Below are 22551 nucleotides of genomic sequence, written 5' to 3' on the forward strand. Positions count from 1 at the left end.
AGAAGGGAGAGGGTTGACATGTTGTGGGGTTGTTAACCTATGTCATAAAACAATGTGTACTACTGTTTCATGAAAAACTATTTGTTCTGTAAGCCTTCACCTGAAGTACAATAAAACAAAACCAAAAAAAAAAAAAAAAAAAACCCATACTGCTACATTACAACCAATTCAAGACAAAGATGTAAGTAGTAACAGGAGAAAACGGACTTGCTGTTCTGGGACCTTCCTTTCCTAAAGCTATCTAAATTAAAACACTGAATGTCAGAGCCCTGGGGACGTCCTGTTAAAAAGGGTGAAGATTCTGTGGCACCAATCTTGACTGCCCAGAGGCTTTTATGTTCACCACTGCTACTGGGGTCCTAGGGCTGGGTTTCCATACACTGCAGTTTCTATAAGCAGAACAATTTTCCAGAAACACAGGAGTCCCTAAGCAGTGCTATCTGCCCTTTTGATCCTTTCTTGTCAATCAAAGGATGGGTGTGGGTTGTTTCAGTACATGTTGCCAATGAAGGTCAGGGCAAACCCTGCCAAGAAGAGGGCAACCTCTAGAGAGAAGTCCAGATGATGTGATTTTAAAACAAGCGAGTCACTGAGCCATCATCACTACCACCCCTAGAAGGGCCAGCTTGGCCTAGGCAGGACAGCAGGGGTGGGGACCAAGTGCCTCGATAAATCTGTACTTGGATCTATGTCTTACCAAATTTGGCCTATCCTCAGTTACAGTGAGGAAAGGCAGAAAATACACATCATTTGTTAGCCCTTTCCTTCCTTTCCTGTAACAAATATTAATCAAATCCCTACTTTGTATAAGGCCCAAAAGTAAAATAAATAGATGTGGCTCCTCCTTTCCCAGGGCTTACAGTATAGTAGGAAAGACAGAGACACAAACAAGCTATTTCAGTGCCATGTAATAATAAGTGTTAGGACTGAGGAAGCTGATGATGCTATGGAAGCCAGGGGCGGGGACACCCTAACCCAGTCTGGGTGGGAGTGAGAAGTGACTTCTATACCAAGACCTAGTTTGAGAAAGAGTCAGTCAACTAAAATGGGGAAAAGCAGGATGCAGATAGAGGCAAGGGAAATTTAAAGAACTGAGAAAGAGTTTGGATGCAGAACACAGTACAACAAGGAAAATCAAGAGATGTGGCTGAGAACACGGGAAATGGTCAGACCATACATGGTTCTGAAAACATACGAAGAAGTTGGAATTGATCCAAAAGTTGTAGGGAACCACTGAAGTTTTTTTTTTTTTTTTTTTAAATAATATTTTACTGTAATTTCAGTGAAGGTTTACATAGCAGTTTAGGTTTCTATTCAATAATTTCTACACAAATTGTTCAATGACATTGGTTACATTCTTCACAATGCGTGAACATTCTCATTACTTCCATTCTGGTTGTTCTGTTTCCATTAATCTAGTTTCCCTGCCTCCTTACCTTCTCATCTTTGTTTTAAAGTAATTGTTGACCGTAAGGTCTTATATAGATGATTTTTTTAAAAGAAGTACAGTACTCACGAATGATATTCTTTTTTTTGCAAGCCAATCTGTTGTTTAAGCTACAAGGTGACCTCAGGGTCTAGCTTTGGTTCAGAGTTTAAAGAATATCTCAGGGCAATGGTCTTGGGGAATTCTCCGGTCTCTATCGGTCCACCAAGTCTGGATTTTGTAAGAATCTGAGGTTCTGTTCTACATTTTTCTCCCATTCTATCAGAATCCATCTATTGTGGCTGTGACCAAACTAGCTGGTAGTGACAGCAGGGCAGGCACCCTCTTGTTCTTCTGGTCTCAGGGTAGATGAGGCTGTGGTTCCTCCAGACTATTAGTCCTGTAGGGTAGTTTCTTCTTTGAATCTTTGGTTTTCTTCTTTCTCTTTTGCTCCAGGTGAGTAGAGACCAATAGTTGTTACCTTAGATGGCTGCTCCCAAGCTTTTAAGATCCCAGACACTAGTCACCAAACTAGGATGTAAAATACGAACTTCATGAACTTTATGCCAGTTAACCAACTTGTCCCATGAGACTATGGTCCTACGGCTTCAAACCCAGAAAACCAATTCCACAAGGTGTTTGATTGGTCTAAAAAGTATCTGTAACTGTTTCTCCCCACTGAAGCGTTTTAAGTAGGTGAATGACAAAATAAGTTTTGTATTTTAGAAAGAGCACTCTGCCTCCACTATGGGGAAGAGATTAGAAGGGGGCAAGACCTGGGAGAGAAACCAGGTAGAAGTTAACTATGGTTCTACAAGTGTGAGATGATGGTGGTGGCCTTCATCATGAGAGTGCCAGCGGGAATGGGGAGGAAATGACAGTTTGTGTTGTTCAGGTGATAGAACTGCCAGGGCTTGACTAGATGGGGCAGGATAGTGAAGGAAAAGAAGAGGCAAGGATGATACCCATGTTCTTGGCTTGGGCAACTGAGTAGAGGTTAGGTTCATTAACCAACAAATAGAACACAAGAGCAGGAACAGTTCTGAGAAGATTATTATGAGTTTGATTTTAACCTTGCTGAATCCAAAGTGTTTCTGGTGCATCTAGTGGAAATGCCCGGTAGGCAGATGGGCAGTAGCTAAATGGAAAGACAGGTATCACTATTAAACGGGGAAGTGACTCCTTAGAGGAGCTGCTTAATATAGAACTAAGATGTCAAATCTCTTGAGTTTGACTTGCAAACAAACTACTTAGCACTTCTGTGTTCCAGCACCATAAACCATAACCACCACAAACCGTACCCTGTATTTCATGCCACTGACCATGAAGGCAGCCGGCAAGGAAAAGGACAGACAAGTCCAAGTCCATCACCAATTAAAGAGAAAAATTTGCTCAGTAATTTCTTGAGAGGAAGAAATTAGAAAATGAAGAACAGAAATTGATTTTCTCTATACTTTGTGGCCTATGATTTATTTCTAAAGTTGACACAGTAATCTCAGGAACATGAATTGGTAAGTCCCACGTTGGCGCAGGCTAAAAGTTGTTACTGGGAGAAGCATTAACTCGTTCAGGTGACAGCTCATTGTGATGCTAGGTGAGGACAGGTATCCTCAACAGACTGCAGAGGAACACTTTGTCGATGGCCAAGGAAGGCACACATGGTAACATGAAATGGATAAACCAATACAAACCAGTCTAAATACTGGCACCTTTGACATACAAAGAAGAAAAAAATTTAAAGCATATCTTGTTAAATTTGAAAGTATCTATTTTAATCGAGGGACAACCATGCTATAATTTTTTTGGACCAATTAATTATCTAGTTACAAAACTCACATAGGATATATAGCCTGGTTTCTCATTCTTCTCTTCTTAAGAAACAAAATATTTAGGTCAAACAATTACCTTGCTTCATCTTTTCTTCAGGAGACACAGTCAACTTACTACATCCTATGTTAGCCATTTCTTAAGCTATGGGTTACTAGTTGAGGTTCAAAGATTCCCCTGAAATTGTGCAGAACATTGTATATATGTGAGCCGGGCACTTTTCTGGAAAAAAAGGTCTAGAATCCTCAAAGTGATTCACATTCAGTGCAGACTAAGAACTTCTGTCTTATACATGTACTTCACTGTGATTTTCTTACACTGTATATATAAATTATGGGATGACAGGTTTCTTATTCTCTTTTAGGTCTAAGTATGTTTACTGTCATAAAACCATACCTGGAAAGAACCTCAAGATCTAAAATGTTCATTCTCCAGCCTTTAGGCAAAATGCCTCCGCAATCATCCAAGTGAGATGAAAACAGAAAGTCTATTTATTTTTCCCTACAGGAAAGAAATCCCAGCACCTCATTTTGTAACCTATTAGATTTTTTCACAACCACTGTAAAATTTATCTTTGGTCTGTATGTGCTCTAGTTTAGGTCTTCAATAACCTTATTACTATTTTTCTTTACTTTATACACAGCTATAAATGTGTGTTAATCTTTCCCAAAGAAAAAATACGGCAATGTTCTTGTCACAGGCCATTTTTAAACCTAACAGCTCCAGTGATAAATGTGTATATACACAAAATGGCTCACACACGTTAGGCAGACATCTGGCTAATATACTAGCACCTTCGTGCGAGTAAGTTACTGGTAAAAGGAGTTCAGTGTCTCACAGAGCTGGGAAAAACCTCTTAGGGAATGATGTTCTCACTTGGGTAATTACCCACCTGAAAACTTGGGGAGCATCACAATGAGGACCAGGGCTCTCAGAAGCAAAGGGGGAAAGAGGCCGCTCCAGAATTCCAGGGGAAAAGCAGGAAGGCCTATTCCAGGGACTCTGACTCCGTGATTTTATATATGTAAACAATCAAGGTAAGAACATAGAAGACAATCTGGCAAAAGTACAGGAGATAAGAGGGGGCCTTTGGGGAGGAACTATAAACAAGACTAAAAGATGTCTATAAGGAATTCTCCAGGAACCTGCTGCAAAGGATTCTGAGCTTGGAGGAGTGGCATCGCAGGCAGCTATATGAAAACAGAAGAAAAGGAGTGCTCACTGAGGGCAGGAGTGACTAGTCCAATAAAGAATTACAAGCAGAGGATAAGGCTAAAAATCAAAGTAAGACAGTACGTGATGAGAAATGATACGTGAGTAAGAACTGCAGAATCAAAAAGGAAAGCGATTCATTTACATCATGCACCCAGCCCTGTGCCAGGCACCCTCCCATGTATCATCTCATTTAGTCTTTCGAGGCTCAGAGATGTTGACTGCCTCATCCAAGATCCCACAGCCAGGCAGCAGAGCCAGACATTAAATCTATGATTTTTGGCTCCAAGTCCAGGGCTCCTCCACCCACCCGGCAACCTCTGGCCTACTAGAATCACGGCATATTCCAATTAATTAGGTGTCTTACAAGATAACACCGTATATGGAAAAGGGCTACAAGCATATTAGGAACTATTTGTTGTATAGGCTGATGAACTGTCAAATATTTCTATTACAAAGTTGAGCCAACTGAAATTGCCATTTTTGTAGGTCAAAAATAGTTGAGTATTGGCAGTTTCATATGGTTCAACTTAATATAAAAGAATTAAAAAGACAGAAGAGAGCTGCCCCTGCCAGCTCTCAATGTAGAGCCCAAGCTTGTGTCCTGCAGTGTTTACATCTTATAAAAAGCAGGAAAAGAATGACAGGGAAAGACAACACAAGCTTTCTAAACGAACATTTAAATACAAAATCCTCAAAGAGAAGCAACAAAGACCGTTTCTAACCTGACCTCTCTCTCTCCCCTATCATGAGAATTCCTAAGGCAGGCATTCTGACTTTGACCTTTATAGACTCACATCGTCCTGTTTAACCAACCTGCATTGCCAATAAAGAACCACCCACCTGCTTCTGCTCCAAGCTCCTGGGGCTCTGCTCTTGATCCACTTCAGAACCCTCCAGAAAGCTCCCCCGCAACAGCCAGGCCACTCCACAGTAGAGGGTCAAGTCTGTATTTCAGGGTTCAGCCTCTGCTCCACCCCGGGGGTTTTTCATTAATGGCCTATTAGGATTGTTAGACTGCCTCCATCAGATGCCTGTTAACAAACAATTCTGTAAAAGGCCGGTTCCTCTATGAGGGCTGGAGACAGGCCTGTCTAGTCCCTTCCCCCTAAGTCTACTAATCACTCAAATGCAGCAATTAAACAGCATAATCAGGGCAGCTATTACAAGCAGTGTAAGCAAAGCTGAGTTCATCAAAGCCACTGCTGTTCCCAGGATTTTGGAGGCATATCGTAGTCCCTTGTATCTCCTAACTAAGTCTGTTAAGGAATTGGGTATAAAGTGGAAGAGTAAAAGAACCCCTTTTATCCTTCCTGAAAGGAAACACTGTGTGAAGTCTACAAGCAATTTTTTCCATTGATGTGTTTGTCGTTGTCCTTGGGACAAACAGCCAAAAGTACCCTCCATTTAGAATGTTGACTTAAACCAAGGAAAATGCGTCTGGTGGTGACTCTGCTTTTTAGCTAAGAAACATCTTCCATTCATGCAAATCTCCACAACTTGAAAATGGTTTTCTAACCAAACATATTCTCTTACAGGAAGAGAGTATTTCAAAACATGTAATGCAGTTAAAGAATTTAATGTGTATGAAGTTAATCCAGAGAGGCCAAATGGAATCGTGGTGGGGAAAACATATACTCTGAAGTCAGACTCTTGGCTCTGATACTCTGTATTTTTAACCTCTATAAGCTTCAGGGTCCTTATGTGTAACATAAGGATGGGCCCTATGTCACAGGGAAGGAAGGACTAAAAATCAAAAGTAAAATCTAGCTCATCGTCAACACAGGTAACAGTGGTTTATATTTATATTAATTTTTATATGCTGCATTTATTGAGCACTTACTATGTGCCAGGGCTTCTTGGGTGGCACAAATGGTTTGTGCTCGACTATTAACCTAAAGGTTGCTGGTTCAAACCCACCCAGTGGCTCTCAGAAAGGCCGGGAGATCCAGGACTTTGAACCAGTTCATTGAAGTTCGAACTGCTACCGATAATTTGCATTTCTAATAAGTTCCCTGCTGATAATTTGCATTTCTAACAATTTCCCAGTAAGTTATACTTAAGAATGACCTGGGCATCTTGTTAAAATGTAGATTCAGTATATCTGGGGTGGAAATGAAAATTCTCAGCAGGGATTCGAACAGGAACTTACCGGTTCAAAGCCCTGTGGCACTCTGCTTCTGTAGGGATTACAGCCAAGTAAACATTATAGAGCATTTCTACTCTGTAACACATGTGGTCTTCATGAGTTGGCACTGACTCAATGACAACAGACTTGGTACTACGTGCCAGATGCTATTCATTTAATCCCTACAATAACCTTATGAGTTACTATAATTAGCCCCATTTTAAGGATGAGGACATGGATAAATTAAGTAACCTGCTCAAGGTTGCATGGCTGGTAACTGGCAGAGCAAGGTGGAGCCCATGGCCTTACCCTCTATGCATACTGCTTTTCACTACTATTTCTACTGTTGTTGTTTTACTTATATCTACTTTACTTCTTATGTTTCATCTTCCATGTCACCTCTAATTTATGATTCCATGAAACATGGGTATCAAAAAAAAAAAAACCCACTTGAGAAGTGACAACTAAATGACCTTATCTAGAAAATTTATAAAGCTTATCTGCAAAAACATAAAGTTAATTAAAACTCTTCCAAGGAAGAATAATTTGATATAAAACCATTGGGAACCACATGGTTCTGAAGACACTGAAATTATACATTTAAAACAATTCTTTTTTAATGTAACTTGATTTACTTTTAATGTGTTTGTATTATAAAGAAATTCATTTTCAAAAAACTTTATACTACAGGCAAATAAGCACATGTAAAGATGCTTAATATTACTAGTTATTAGGGAAATGTAAATTGAAACAACAATGAGACATCACTACACATCTTTAAGGATGGTAAAAATTTAAATATATATATATATATAAATTAAAAAAAAAAAAAAAAGAGCTGACAATACCTAGAACCTCATCCATTACTAGAGGGAGTCAGCCAGCCATATGTTGAATACAGACTCTACCACTTACAAGCCATGTGATTTTGGAGCATGTAGATTCTCTAACACTGGGTCATCTTCACTTTCCTGGGATGAACTCCTTTTGATCACTGTGCCAGTTATCAATTTACTGCCACTCAACTCCGAATTCACCCTTCAATACATGGTCTACAATAATGGACAGCCTTCCTTTATAAGCATCTCTCCTTTACAGTAAGCATGATGGGAAGCTTTCTCAGTAGACAGCACTGGAGGGACACTTGGGAGGAAGGGGCTCTTTTGCTGGTTCCCGCAGATGCACCGTTGCTCAGAAGTGTGGACATGACAGCGTCAGTGGGGACCACCCAGAATGTGTGGTCCCTTGGCAACCTCTCAGACCTGGCCCAGGCTGAGACGACCTTCCCATTATCATCCCAGCATGGATATGGGGCACCCCAAGTTTCCTGTCAGCACCAGCACCCCAACTCTCCCTGCTTGCTTGCCTCCCAGAGAGGCTTTGTTTCCTGTAGTCCTTCATAACACAGGCACTGGCCACTCAGGCACCCTGACTCTCTCCGAATATCTGCACATCTGCACATTGGCTACAACTCACCTATGCCCTGGAGGGTTGCTGTTCCATAATTAGATATTAAGTAGGATTACAGATCTTTGGGTGGTGGAACACAACACAAAGACACTGGGACAGACGACAGGCAAGACTCTTTGCTACTTAGAGCTCCAAACAAGAAAAGGCTGTCAGGCAGGGCCACACGGGGGCTTGCATCTGGGGGTGGGTAACACTGAGCTGGAATTATAAAAGGTGGCTTGTGTATAGCAAGTAGAAGGGGTTAGATAGATTTTTCAGGCTTCCTGGGGATTGGGTATTTTGAATAACTCCACGGACCCAAAGAAAAAGGGGGCCATCCCTGTGTATGAGGCATCTGGGGCCTCTGTGTATTGTAACCCATGAGTGTTAGAGCCAGATAAGGAAAGTCACTGTGGTGAAGGTTTAGGAAATTGTCTGAGAAGGAGATTGAGAATTTTTAGACATGATCTCAAAACTGGGTCAACACCAGACCAGACCCAGACCCGCTGCCATGGAGCCGATTTCCGATTCATAGCAACCCTGAAGGACAGAGTAGAACTGTCCCATAGGGTTTCCAAGACTGTAAATCTTTATGGAAGCAGACTGCCACATCTTTCTCCCGTGGAACAGCTGGTGGGTTCGAATGGCCAATCTGTCAGTTAGCAGCTGAGTGCTTAACCACTGCACCACCAAGGCTCCTCACAGCACTTGTGAAGTATTAAAGTTGCTTCCTGCTTGCCCAGTGACTGTGGACCATCTCTGGCCTGGGAAACCCAAAGTTCTCTACCATTCATGTGGCTGCAATCATGCCTTCTCCAACAAGGTCTCTTTCAAGTCTGTCCTTCCTTGAGTACTCTCCCTTACCATTAAGGCACCCTAAAGAGTTATTTTTAAATCTTACAGTTACTCTTCTATTATAATAATTCTTTATATTAAACGTCTACCATTTAAATCACTGTGTGGTTTCTGTCTTCTGATTGGACCCAGACGGATATAATTCCAATGTGATTACACTCATAATTGTACTCATGAACAGCATTTGCTAACAGTGAAGGCTATGGAATGAATTTTGCTCCCCCAAAATATGTGTTGAAATCCTTGTACCTAAGAATTTGATCCTGTTTGGAAATACAGTTTTTCTTTTGTTATATTAATGATGTCACACCAGTGTAGGGTAGATCCTATACCTAATAACTTCTGAGTTACAAAAAGAACAGATTAGACACAGACACACACAGGAGGAAGAGAGACGCCATGTGAGGACTGTCTGCAAGCCAAGGAACCAAGGAATGCCTGGAGCTACCAACAAAAAGGAATGAACAGGATGAGAGCTTGATCTGGGCTTTTAGCTCCCAGAACTGTGAGAAAATTAATTTCTGTTCTTTAAAATCACTCAACTGTGGTATTTGTGTTACTAGCATTAAGTAACTAAGACAGTGTATTTATGATTGTTTTTACTTTTCCTTCTAGTTTTACCGTATTGTAGTTAAAGAATGTGGCCTATGCAATTCCTACTTATTAGAATTTATTGCTATTCTTTATAAAATAATGTATGGTCACTTTTCAAAAGCTGTTTCCTGGAAAATGGAAAAGAAGGTGCAGTCTCTATTTCTACAATAGAGAGATGGCTATAGATCAACTTTATTATTCAGATCCTCTATACAAGGGGTCAAGAAACTTTCTCCGTAAAAGGTTCAAAAAGGAAGTATTTTAGGCTTTTAGGCTATAAGGTTTCTGTTGCAACTACTTAATTCTGCCTTTGTAACGTGAAACCAGCCATAAACAATATGTAAACAAACTGTCTGTGTGGTGGTATTCCAATGAAACTTTATTTACAAAAATAGGCGTGAGCTAGATGCAGCCCACAGGCCATGGTTTGCCAACCCCTGCTCTACATCATTACGTTTATCCACTTGACCTGATTAGTTGGTCTAAACTCCAAGTTTTTGTTTGACTCTCTTCATATATCTGGTGGTCTTGTGTAGTCTTACCTGTTCTTATTTATTTTCATTTCATTACTGAGGAGATTGAGAGGGATACATTCAAAGTCTGTGTCTGTGCTTCTGCATTTCTGGGGAGTCTTGCATGCCAAGTATAACTCTTAAATATCTTTTTTAAGGGAACTGATTCCCAAAATAATTTTTTTCTTCTTTCTTGGAATTCATTTGTTGAATTTTTCACCTCGCATTCATTAAGAAGGTAATTGAATTTGAGGTTCTGCCTTACTTAAAGGTCTATTTATAGAAATGATAAGGCACTTGGTTTTAAAATAAAGTAGAAACTTAGTATTTCCAGGCCAAATCATCTTCTCAAATTTCCTTTGGTTCTAGTTATGAATGGAATTGAAATTTATCATAAGAACTCAAGAGATTATGAAATTCAAACAAGATGACTTCAATTCAGCAATGTTCAGAAAGACACACAGTTAAGTTCTTACCAGCGGAATGAGCAGGCTGATGAGGTCTGTCAGAGGTTTGCTGAGCAGCAGCAGGTCTTCAGCAGCCTGAGTGTCCCCTCCCGAGCCAGACTTCTGTGCCTGAACAGGACAAAGAGAAGGGGTCAGGGACTCGTACTGATTAGTCAACTTGGGGGTAAAAGACAGCTTCACTCAGTCTAGCAGATGAAGGGAGCTGAAGAAGCAATCCACCTCAGTTTCCGAGTGTACGACAGATGGAGGCTCAAGAAGAGGTTATGTTTTGTTATGAGAAGACAGAGTACACACACTGCCACTGTCACTAGCTTCTACAGATAACTGGTGACAAAGCCAGGAGCTAAACTCAGCTATCAAACTCCAAATCACACATGCTGATTTCCTCTGGACATTTTAATGCACATCATATGATACATAGCAAATGTGTTCTGATATGCTTGTCTTCTCTATATGCGTGTTGTTAACCACCATTGAGTGGGCCCCCAATTCATGGCAACCCCATGCACAACAGAACTAAATGCTGTCTGATCCTGTGCCATCCCCATGATCAGTTGCAGATAGGACTGCTGGGATCCATAGTGTTTTCACTGACTGATTTTCAGACGTAGATTGTTGGGCCTTTCTTCCTAGTCTTAGTCTGGAAATTCTGCTGAAACACGCATACACGTGCTCAAATCAAATCTAGAACATATGTCCAGTGTATCATTGCATGGAAGACTTCAGGTCCACATACCTTAGGAACTGTGTGCCCACACTGCAATGGTAATAAAAATGAGTAGGTGGCTTATATTTTAAGTGTGTCTTCTCCCAGGAGTTTAATTAAAAAAAAAAAACACACACAAAAACAAACTCATTGCCACAGAGTCAATTCTGACTCCCAGCGACCCTACATGGCAGAATAGAACTGCCCCATAGAGTTTCCAAAAAGCAGCTGATGGATTCGAACTGCTGATCTTTGGTTAGCTGCTCAGCTCTTTAACGACTATGCCACCAGGGCTCCTCGGAGTTTTATAGAACTGCCTAATTCCAGAGGAGATTTCTATCATAGAGTAACTTTATATTTTAAAGAGGTACTGAGTACATATTATGTTTTCTATAGTACATACACACATTTCATTCACATCCTTCCTCTCCATTTTTACTTTCACTCAAAAGAAACAAAACCACTTTTAGGTAATGGCCTTTGCCAGAGCTGTTAGAGCAGGTTGCAGGCTGCTCCACCCTGAGTCGTGAATCTGGACTCCAGGGCACTTCTCATGAATGCTAATTTTCCTTCTGCACTTCAGACCTCTACACAGAATTTCAATTGCCTGCTTTCTTTGTTTTGGAAGGACTTGACTGAAAATCAGACACCAGTCTTTTAACAACAGGCACCTCCCTACAGCCGACGGGAACAATGGCAATCACTAGCCTGCAGCTTTCCCCAACTGATATGATCAGAAAGGCAGAGTTTTCTCCCAGAAAACAAATGTGCAGCTCTATCCTAGCACTTTGAACCTTTCAGAATCTCAGCTGTTGATCCCTTGTCTTCTGAAGCATGATCTAAAATGGACTACTGGCCTTCTCACATTAACATCATCCTGCAGAGTAGACTGATTGCCTCTTGGGAGAGATATGGCAGTCTTGCAAATCAGGACCAAAGCAGCAGTGAGGAGAATGGTCCCACCGACTTCCTTTCCAAGCACACATAAGCAAGCAGTTGGGGCCACAAGAACAAGCGCACCCTCTAAAAAAATAAAATACTTAGGAATAAACCTAACCAGGGATGTAAAAGACCTATACAAAGAAAACTACAAAACACTACCACAAGAAACCCAAAGAAAACATCCCAAGCTCACGGATAGGCAGACTCAAAATCGTAAAAATGACAATTCTACCCAAAGCAATTTACAAATACAATGCAATCCCGATCCAAATACCAACAACATTCTTTAAAGAGATGGAAAAACAAATCATTAACTTTATATGGAGAGGGAAGAAGCCCCGAATGAGTAAAGCATTATTAAAGAAGAAGAATAAAGTAGGAGGACTCACACTACCTGACCTCAGAACCTACTATATAGCTATGGCAGTCAAAACAGCCTGGTACTGGTACAACGACAGATACATTGACCAATGGAACAGAATTGAGAACCCAGATGTAAATCCATCCACCTATGGTCACCTGATCTTCGACAAGGGCCCAAAGTCCATCAAATGGGGAAAAGACAGTCTTTTTAACAAATGGTACTGGCAAAACTGGATGTCCATCTGCAAAAAAATGAAATAGGACCCATACCTCACATTATATACAAAAACGAATTCAAAATGGACCAAAAACCTAAATATAAAGCCAAAAAACATAAAGTTCATAGAAGAAAAAATAGGATCAACGCTAAAGGTACTAATACACGACATTAACAGGATACAAACCATAAACAACAACACACAAACTCCAGATGATAAGCTAGATAACTGGGATCTTCTAAAAATCAAACACCTATGTTCTTCAAAAGACTTCACCAAAAGAGTAAAAAGAGAACCTACAGATTGGGAAAAAAATTTTGGACATTACAAGTCAAAGTATAATCTCTAAAATCTACAAGAAAATCCAACACCTCTACAACAAAATGACAAATAATCCTATTAAAAAATGGGCAAAGGAAATGAACAGACACTTCACCAAAGAAGACATTCAAATGGCCAACAGACACGAGGAAATGCTCGCGATCACTAGCAATTAGAGAAATGCAAATTAAAACCACAATGAGATACCATCTCACCCCAACATTACTGGTATGAACCAAAAACACTGGAAATAACAAATGTTGGAGGGGCTGCAGGGAGATGGGAACTCTTATGCACTGCAGGTGGGAATGCAAAATGATACAATCATTTTGATAAATGATATGGCGCTTCCTCAGAAAGCTAGAAATAGACATACCATTCGATCCAGCAATCCCATTCCTAGGAATATATCCTAGAGAAATAAGAGTTGTCACTCGAATAGACATATGCACACCTATGTTCATGGCAGCATTGTTCACAATAGCAAAACGATGGAAACAACCTAGATGCCCATCAACAGATGAATGGATAAACAAACTATGGTACACACACACAATGGAGTACTACGCAACCAGAAAGAACAATGAATCTGTGAACCATCTCATAACATGGATGAAACTGGAGGACGTTATACTGAGTGAAATAAGTCAATCACAAAAGCACAAATATTGTATGAGACCTCTATTGTAGAAACCCATGAAAAAGTTCACACACAAAATGTAACCACCTTTATTGGTTACCAGGGATGGGAGGGGTGGGGGGGGAAATACTAAATAGGCAATAGATAAGTGGTATCTTGGGTGAAGGGTGAGACAGTACATAATACTGGGGAAGCCAGCACAACTCATACAAGGAAAGGTTATGGAAGCTCCATAGACACATCCAAATTCCCTGAGGGACTGAATTGCTGGGCAGAGGGCTGTGGGGACCATGGTCTTGGGGAACATCTAGCTCAATTGGCATAACACAGTTCATATGGAAAATGTTCTACATTCCACCTTGGTGAGTAGCACCTGGGGTCTTAAAAGCCAATGAGCAGCCATCTAAGATACTCCAATGGTCTCACCCCTTCGGCAGCAAGGGAGAACGAAGAAAACAAGATACAAGGGAAAGATAAGTCCAAAGGACTAACGGAACACTACTACCAGGGCCTCCTCCAGACCAAGTCCAGTACAACTAGATGGTGCCCGGCTACTACCACTGACTGCTCTGACCGGGATCACAACAGAGGGCCCTGGACAGAGCTGGAGAAAAATGTAGAACGAAATTCTAACTCACCAAAAAAGATCAGACTTACTGGCCTGATGGAGACTGGAGAAACCCCAAAGTATGGCCCCCAGACACCCTTTTAGCTCAGTAATAAAGTCACTCCTGAGGTTCACCATTCAGGCAAAGATTAGACAGCCCCATAAAACAAAATGAGACTAATGGGGCGCAACAGTCGGGGAAAAGGACTAGAAAGCAGGAGGAGACAGGAAAGCTGGTGATAGGGAACCCAAGGTTGAGAAGGGGCAGTGTTGACATGTCGTGGGGTTGTTAATCATTGTCATAAAACAATATGTGTACTAACTGTTTAATGAGAAACTATTTGTTCTGTAAACTTTCCTCTAAAGTACAGTAAAAAATTAATTTTTAAAAAAACAAGCACACACTGTGGACTTTTCCCACCTGGATATCCAGTGGTCCTCCAGAGTGTCCAGGACCTACACAGCCACTTGTTAGTGTCACCTAGAAACATCCAGAGTCTGACCCACATACTGGCATTCAGGCACCACACCTCCCTGTAAAGTTACCAAGGGTTCCAGAAAAGGAATGCTGCCACACTGCCCAACAGGGAGGTGAACGCCAGGAATGCATTAGCAATGCACCTCTCCTCAGAAAAACATGGGCCCACGCAGAAGCTGTATGGACCAAAGGGTTCCCTCCATAGATGCAGGAGTAAATACAGAAGCTGAACGACAAATTCAGAGACTCAGCCCTGCCCTTCTTCTCAGTCTCTCTCGAATTCCCCAGCATCAGCCTCGGGACCCTGCCTCTGTGGCCCTCTGTGTGCATTTTGCAGGGGCCCCAATCCACAGCCAAGAAATCCCCACTGCTGCCATGACATCACTACTGCCCTCTCCATCCAGACCTTCCACCTTTGCCTCTGGTCCCACTGACCTCTTTCCAGAACTCACTGGTCACTGGTGTGGTAACCTAGCCCCTTCCCAGCCATCCAGGGTTCTTGACCACCCATTGTTACAGTCTGGGCAAGAGGATGGTAGCCTGGGCGAGGGTGGTAGCAGTAGGACTTGAGTGAAGTGGTTGGATTTGTTAGATCTTTAAGGTAAAACCAACATTACTTGGTGAGAGATTAGATGTGGCAACTAAAACAGAGGGAACTTTTAAGAATGACTCTCAGGTTCTGGTTTGCACAGCTGGGTGGCAGGGCTCACTGGCAGGGGACTGTCAAGAATGCCAAGGAGTTAAAAAGTTTTATCACAGATAAGGCGGCGTCATTGGCATTTTCAAAGGGAGCGAGATGGTCAGGCCTATAGGCTATGGCAGAAAAATCACATTTGTAGTAGCTCATGGGAAAGAACAACAAGGAGGTCATGGAGGAATCACACTGGATAATTCCAAGATACACAAGAAATAAGATGTTATATTTCCCAACCATGGACAACCTTGACATGCATATGAGACAGAAAAAGCAGCAGTGGCCATGTCAGTTTCTCTGCAATACCAACAGGTCTACAAACAACAGCAGCTCAACTGTCCAACTACAGAAGAGTAATGTAACAATCTCCCATACATATACCACCTCGGAAATGATGGGCTAGACCCAGCCTGGCAAGTCAGATGATCTGGATTCTAATAGCCTTCCCTGGAAAAGCTTTCTCTAGCCCCCAAGACTAGGTTAGGCCCTGTTTCCTCTTTATTGACTGTGCAGCACTCTATAACTATCAGTCACTGCACTTCACACATGTAATTAAGATACTGACTGGCTTCATTATTGGTTTACTGACAGTCTTCCTGACTAAGCTGTAAGCTCCCTGAGAGCCAATGCCATTTCTCCCTTGATCCCTGCTGTAATTACAGATGCCTAGTCCTGTGCTGGAGCCCTGGTGGTGCAGTGGTTAAGAGCTTGGCTGCTAACCAAAAGGTCAACAGTTCGAAGCTACCAGCCACTCCCTGGAAACTCTATGGGGCAGTTCTACTCTGTCCTACAGGGTCGCTATGAGTCAAAATCGACTCAACAGCAACAGGTTTTGTTTTTTATTTTGTGGGGGGAAGTTAGTCCTTTGCTAAGGTTGTGCTAAGTACAAAATAAAACAATACATTAATAACCCATAACCCTGATAGGAATTAGTTCAGTCCAGCAAGTATGAACTGAGTGCCCTCCCATGTGCTAGGACCCAGAAATAGGGACATCTTGGCCTGCAGGAAGGCTCTGGTAACCAGGAGGGTGAACAGCTTTCTTCTTGCTGCTGGTAATGATGCAGCAACCATTTATTGAATACCTTCCCTGGACCGGGTGTGTGTAAGGCACTTTATATTTACATATGTATACATATATTTTATTTTCTCATTCATTAGTTACTACCATATCGATTTTACAAATGAGGACACTGAAACTCAGAAAGGTGAAGAAAATTGCCCAGGGTCATACAGGTTGGAGAGAGGTGTGTGGCTGGGTTTGGATCCAAGGAATTCCAGTCTTCAAGTCCACATGCCCTCACCACACCAGTGGTTCTCCAGCGTGTTTATTTGTATCTGCCTCCACAACTTTCATGCACTTCTAGCAGTGACATCTCCCTCAGGGGTTTAAAGTTCCTTTAGAGACCAATTTTTAAATGCAGAGCAGGGTGGAGGGTAGGAACTGAATTCCTGATAGAGATTCTGACACAGGCCTTTCCCCACTCCCTACCTCCCCCAAGGCACATTCTCGCATCATACCATTCTCCCTTCCCTGAAAAGAAAAAGTGCTTCATAAATCCAAGTACTATTATAATTTTAAACATTGGCTTCCCTCAATTCTTCAGCCCAAATATCTTTCTTCTACTTTAGAGAAGCTACTGTTAAAATTAGACACAGGCTTTAAATGCAGAAGAGTTGTCAACATGAAGCATGTTTATAAATGGAAGAAGTAGCTTACATTTTCAGAAAGTACTCCCAGCTCAGTGCTTCAGGAGGATGCGTCTTTGATGCACACTCCATTTCTTTTCCCAACTCTTTCCCCTAATTCAATCTCAAGGACTCTACCTCTTTCAGACCGACACCAGGTATCATGGAGATCAAAGTTGGTGACCAAGGCCAAGAGCTATAATACATGGTGGATATTATGAGGAAAGATGTGGAAAGATGACAGCAATAAAATATGCAGTGGTGTTTAAAATTAGAAAAAAAATGTTTATCGGCATATTAACAAAATAGAAAAAAAAAGAATGAGAAAAAATTTTGTGTTAAGGGGTTTTCTTTTAAGCATACGTACATCTCTACCTAGTCACTAGTAATAAAAGAGGATTCCTAGAGATCTTTAAACTTGTGATCCTTTTTATCTACAATCTATAAGACATACTCATTTAGAGATCAATATCATCAAGGCATCTTATGAGAGTAACTATCTACTGCACCACTATGGAATCCTAAATAAGAAACAATGTTCTCTGAAGACAGACTTAGTAGAAAAGCTAAGAGAAATCCATAATCCAGTGCTCCATAACTACTTAACAATGCTTTACTGTAAACGTAGTAGTATTATAGATGAGCAAATAAAAAACTCTCGGTAGCTGAACAGACATTGTCAGCTATCGGCTTTACAAGTTTAGGTTAAACACTTACTAAGTACCTGTAGTGTCTGTTGAGGGAAGCTTGGAATTATTTATTAAAGCATATTAGACAAGCCAAACACCTGACCAACTTAACTATGGCTAAAAGACACCATTTTTCACAATGATGAATAGCACAGACTAAACCAGGGTCTACGGATTGATTCTTGGCTCTACTACTGTGTCACTTGGCAAGGTGTCAAAACAGTCTGGCTTCCACTTTAGCTTCTGCATCTATCCAAACCAGGATACTACCATTTGATACACATCTCTTGCAAATTTTACTAGGATTCTAAATATAAAAATGAATTCATATTGGCTGTGTGCCTTTCATGTGATTGAAGTAGCAGATGACTCAGTTGCTTAGAGGGCATTAAATGAAATAAGCATGTGGAGGCATTAACCACCTAATATGGAAAGTACTCAATAAACCCACATCTTCTTCCTTCCCTCTTTCAAGCCTGATGCTAAGTAAATCCAGGGTACAGTTTAGGGAAAATTGACTTTTTCCACAGCCAGTGAATACACCTCCGTTGTTGTTTTTGTTGTTAGATGCTGTCGAGTCAGTTCCAACACACAGCAACCCTATGTACAGCAGAACAAAACAGTGCCCAGTCCTGCACCATCCCCACAATTGCTGCTGTGTTTAAGCCCCCTGTTGCAGCCATCATGTCCTACGTCAATCCATCTCATTGGGCTCTTCCCCTTTTTCACTGACCCTCTACTTTACCAAACATGATGTTCTTTTCCAGGGATTGGTTCCTCCTGATAACATGTCCAAAGTACATAAGACGAGTACAAACTATTGAATGGGAAACTAATTTGCTCTGTAAACCGCCACCGGAAGTACAATTAAAACAAAACAAAACAAACAAACAAAAAAACAAACTAAGTGAGATGAAGTCTCGCCATCCTCGCTTCTAAGGAACATTCTGGCTGTACTTCTTTCAAGACAGATTTGTTCGTTCCTCTGGCAGTCCATGGTATACTCAACATTCTTCGCCAACACCATAATTCAAACGCATCAATTCTTCAGTCTTCCTTATTCATTGTCCAGCTTTCACATGCATATAAGGTGACTGAAAAATCCCGTGGCTTGGATAAGGCATACATTAGTCCTCAAAGTGACATCTTCACATTTTAAAATGTTAAAGAGGTCTTTTGCAGCAGATTTGCCCAGTGCAATTACAACTTTTGATTTCTTGCCTGTTGCTTCCATGGGTGTTGACTGTGAATCCAAGTAAAATGAAATCCTTGACAACTTCAATATTTCTCTGTTTATCATGATCCCGCTTATTGGTCCAGTTGTGAGGTTTGTTTTCTTTATGCTAAGGTGTAAGCCATACTGAAGGCTGTAAGTCCTCGTCACTTTCAGCAAGCAGTTGTGTCATCTGCGTAACACATGTTCATGAGTCTTCCTCCAATCCTGATGCTGCATCCTTCCTCATATAGTCCAGCTTCTCGGATTATTTGCTCAGCATACATACAGACTGAATAAATAGGGTGAAAGGATACAATCCTGATGCACACCTTTCTGATTTTAAACTATGCAGTATCCCCTTGTTCTGTTAGAACAATTGCATCTTGGTCTATGTACAGGTACCACAGGAGCACAATCAAGTGTTCTGCAATTCCCATTCTTTGCAATGTTATCCATAATTTGTTATGATCTACACTGTCGAATGCCTTTGCATAGTCCATAAAACAAAGGTAAACATCCTTCTGGTATTCTCTGCTTTCAGCCAGGATCCACCTGACATCAGCAATGATATCCATTGTTCCATGTCCTCTTCTGAATCTGGCTTGAATTTCTGGCAGTTTCCTATCGATGTACTGCTGCAATCATTTTTGAATTATCTTCTGCAAAATTTTACTTGCATGTGATAACAGACCTCAAGTCCTCCAAAAGCATCTCACAATTCCATGTTATTGGTCATAAGGAAAAGCAAGTGACAGAGTTTATGTGTTATGTATCTATGCATATGTATCTATATGTGTGCGTGTGCATAAAATTTCAATCCACTCTTCCTAGCAACTAAGCCATTCTGTGCTGGGGGTGGACTGGCCTACCGTCTCTGGACAACAGAGACTGAACACCACCTGGCTAACCCAGGGTGCACCGAAGGCAAATAAGGTCTTAGGTCAGGAGCAATTTCCCAACTAGCAAGTCTTGCTTACTAGATCTCTCCTGCTTTCCCTTAAGATCTTGTGATCAAATTCTCTATTCATGACACTGGTCACTCAAAGATAGCTTGTTCACAGTCCCTCCCTATAGATTTTTATATTCTTTTGTGAAAATAAAGAGACATTAGAAGAAAAACAGGAAGAAGAGAATGAAAGGGTGACATGCCATGGATCAGAGTTGCTTGAGCTACAGGAAAAGCGGTATCTACCTGCAGAGCCAGACGTGCAATGCTGGACGTGTAGGTCAGCATCCCATGCAGAATATCCAGCAGGGAAAACAGCAGCGCGGCGGCTGTCTCATTGCTGCTTTTATTGTCCACATCCAAGCATAGTGTGGCAGTTTCGGTTAACAGGTTGCAGACATGATTGACGAGTCCTGAGGGGAAAAAATATTCATCAAATATTATAAAAAATAATGTGTGATATAAACCAAACAGAACAGGCCTTCCTGCACTAGGTTGTATATGCCCTAAGCTGTCCTTGAACACTATACCAGATTCACTTGGCCAAGTTGTTTAAAATACAGGTTTCCAGGGATGGGGCTCTGGAATGCGGCCAGGGAATATACTTGTTAAACCATCTCCCCAGGTGATCCTGATGCAAGGATTCCTGAAACCATACTTTGAGAACCATTACCCTACATGAGTGCACTTCATCGGGTCTGGAGACTCGCTGATACTGAAGGAAAGGAAACATGTTATATACAAACACACTGTTCCCAGGTTCTCTGAAGGCCATGCTTTTCAATGTATGGATTAGGGACGATGGGTACACCCAGAGATCAATTTTGTTCTTACACATTTCAAAAATTTGAAATGTAAGATTAATTATGATTTCAAGAAAGCAGCTGAAGTTTAGAAATTGCCACATTCTATCATTTTGTCTCTGTGGTCAGTCTTCACCAACAGTTACTTTGGTGTAGTTTGTCACAACAAATAAATTTTCACATTTTGGGGGTATTAAGCACTCAACTGCTAACTGAAAGGTTGGTGGTTCGAACCCACCTGGCAATCTGCTTCCGAAAGGTCATAACCTTAAAAACCCTACAGAGCAGTTCTACTCTGTATGCATGGGATCACTGAGTCAGAATCAATCAATGACAACTAACAACAACAAAAACAATGTTTACATTTAAGTTGGAATTTTTGTTATAATATAAATATATTATGTAATAAGGCAGTATTACATCTTGAATTCCCAAAAATGAATCCTATATAAATGTGAAAGCACAGCATGGAATAATGTTATAAATCTAAATGGTAAATGGGACCTTGAGTATTAGTACATCTTAATTCAAAAAGAAAAAAGAATCTTGAAAGGCCAGTATTTTACACAAGGAACTGAGGGGAAAAAAAACATGGTAAGGAAGTATGGCGTGTATTGAAAGCTGGATTTTATTGAACAAGCAATGCAATGCAGGTCCCCAGACCACCAGCTGGATGGAAAATTGTCCAAACACAGCCATTAAAGCATTGCTACCTCTTCCAAATAACGCACATTGTCACTTCCAGTGAACTCATCTTGTTTTTCCTTTAAAACGTGCGAAGTAATGCTCTGAATAAAAAAGTAGTTTTGTCATTAAAGACAGAGGTGACACCATAATTACAGAGGCATCATTCAAAGTGGGACTCCTTCTGGCAAAAACAGGTACAAGTTACACAAATGCCAAGCCACTGCCATCGAGTCGATTCTGACTCATAAAAACCCGACAGGGCAGAGTACAGCTGCTCCATAGGGTTTCCAAGGCTGTAATCTTTACAAAAGCAGGCTGCCGCATCTTTATCCCATGGAGCGTCTAGTGGGTTTGAACTGCTGACCTTTCAGTTAGCAGCCAAGCACTTTAATCACTGCGCCACCAGGGCTCCACACAAATGCCAAGAAGCTTAAAAACAAAACAAAACAACTGAGCCACAAAGCTGAAGATAAACACGCTTGGAAGGAAGGTAGAATGAATTATTGGCAAAATTTCTTCATCAAATGACAAGGTCTGATATCACATATCATCAATGACGTATAGTGCAGAAAAGCAATTACGACGACACGTGCATTCACCCACAGGCGTTTCTCCTCTGAGTTACAGCATATCACTTACGTGCGTGCTGTGAATCAGCACATGGTATCTGTGAGCGGCAGATAAGAGAGAAGGGCTTAAAAAACGTAGTATTTGGCAAACACATGCTGCAAGAGAACATGTTTTCCTTTGTGGGGTTTACGATTACTTTCTGATGCAGCAGGCAGATGGTCAAAGGGGTCTGGGAGTCAGCATTGGTGAAGTCTAGCTACGTGAACAGCAGGGAAGGACGTGGCTCTTATATTGGCAGAGGTAAGCCCCTGTAAACCCATTTACAAGATGGTTGAGTCAGAGTAAACAGCTGGTGGACATAAGTGAAATAAGTCCAAAAAGGACCAATATCGTATGATCCCATTTATATGAAATATGCGGAAGACGCAAACGTATGGAGACCAAAGCATATTCGTGGTCACTAGAGGCAGGTGGGAGGACTCAGTGCTTAGGGGACACAGAGCTTCTGTTTAG

At 41.2% G+C, this 22551-nt stretch overlaps 1 protein-coding gene across 1 annotated transcript in view; it reads right to left on the reverse strand.

The window, feature by feature from the left end:
• Window positions 1–22551, reverse strand: part of ULK4 (unc-51 like kinase 4) — a 601253-nt gene that overhangs the window by 173421 nt on the left and 405281 nt on the right. Inside the window, exons 33-34 of the mRNA XM_023727809.1 lie at window positions 20225–20391; window positions 10480–10578 (exon numbers count right to left, since the gene is read on the reverse strand). Of these exons, the coding sequence (XP_023583577.1) occupies window positions 10480–10578; window positions 20225–20391 (266 nt within the window). The remainder of the gene's footprint in view (window positions 1–10479; window positions 10579–20224; window positions 20392–22551) is intronic.

This window comes from Trichechus manatus, unplaced genomic scaffold (assembly GCF_000243295.1).
Source record: "Trichechus manatus latirostris isolate Lorelei unplaced genomic scaffold, TriManLat1.0 scaffold00001, whole genome shotgun sequence".
NCBI classification, from domain to species: domain Eukaryota; kingdom Metazoa; phylum Chordata; class Mammalia; order Sirenia; family Trichechidae; genus Trichechus; species Trichechus manatus.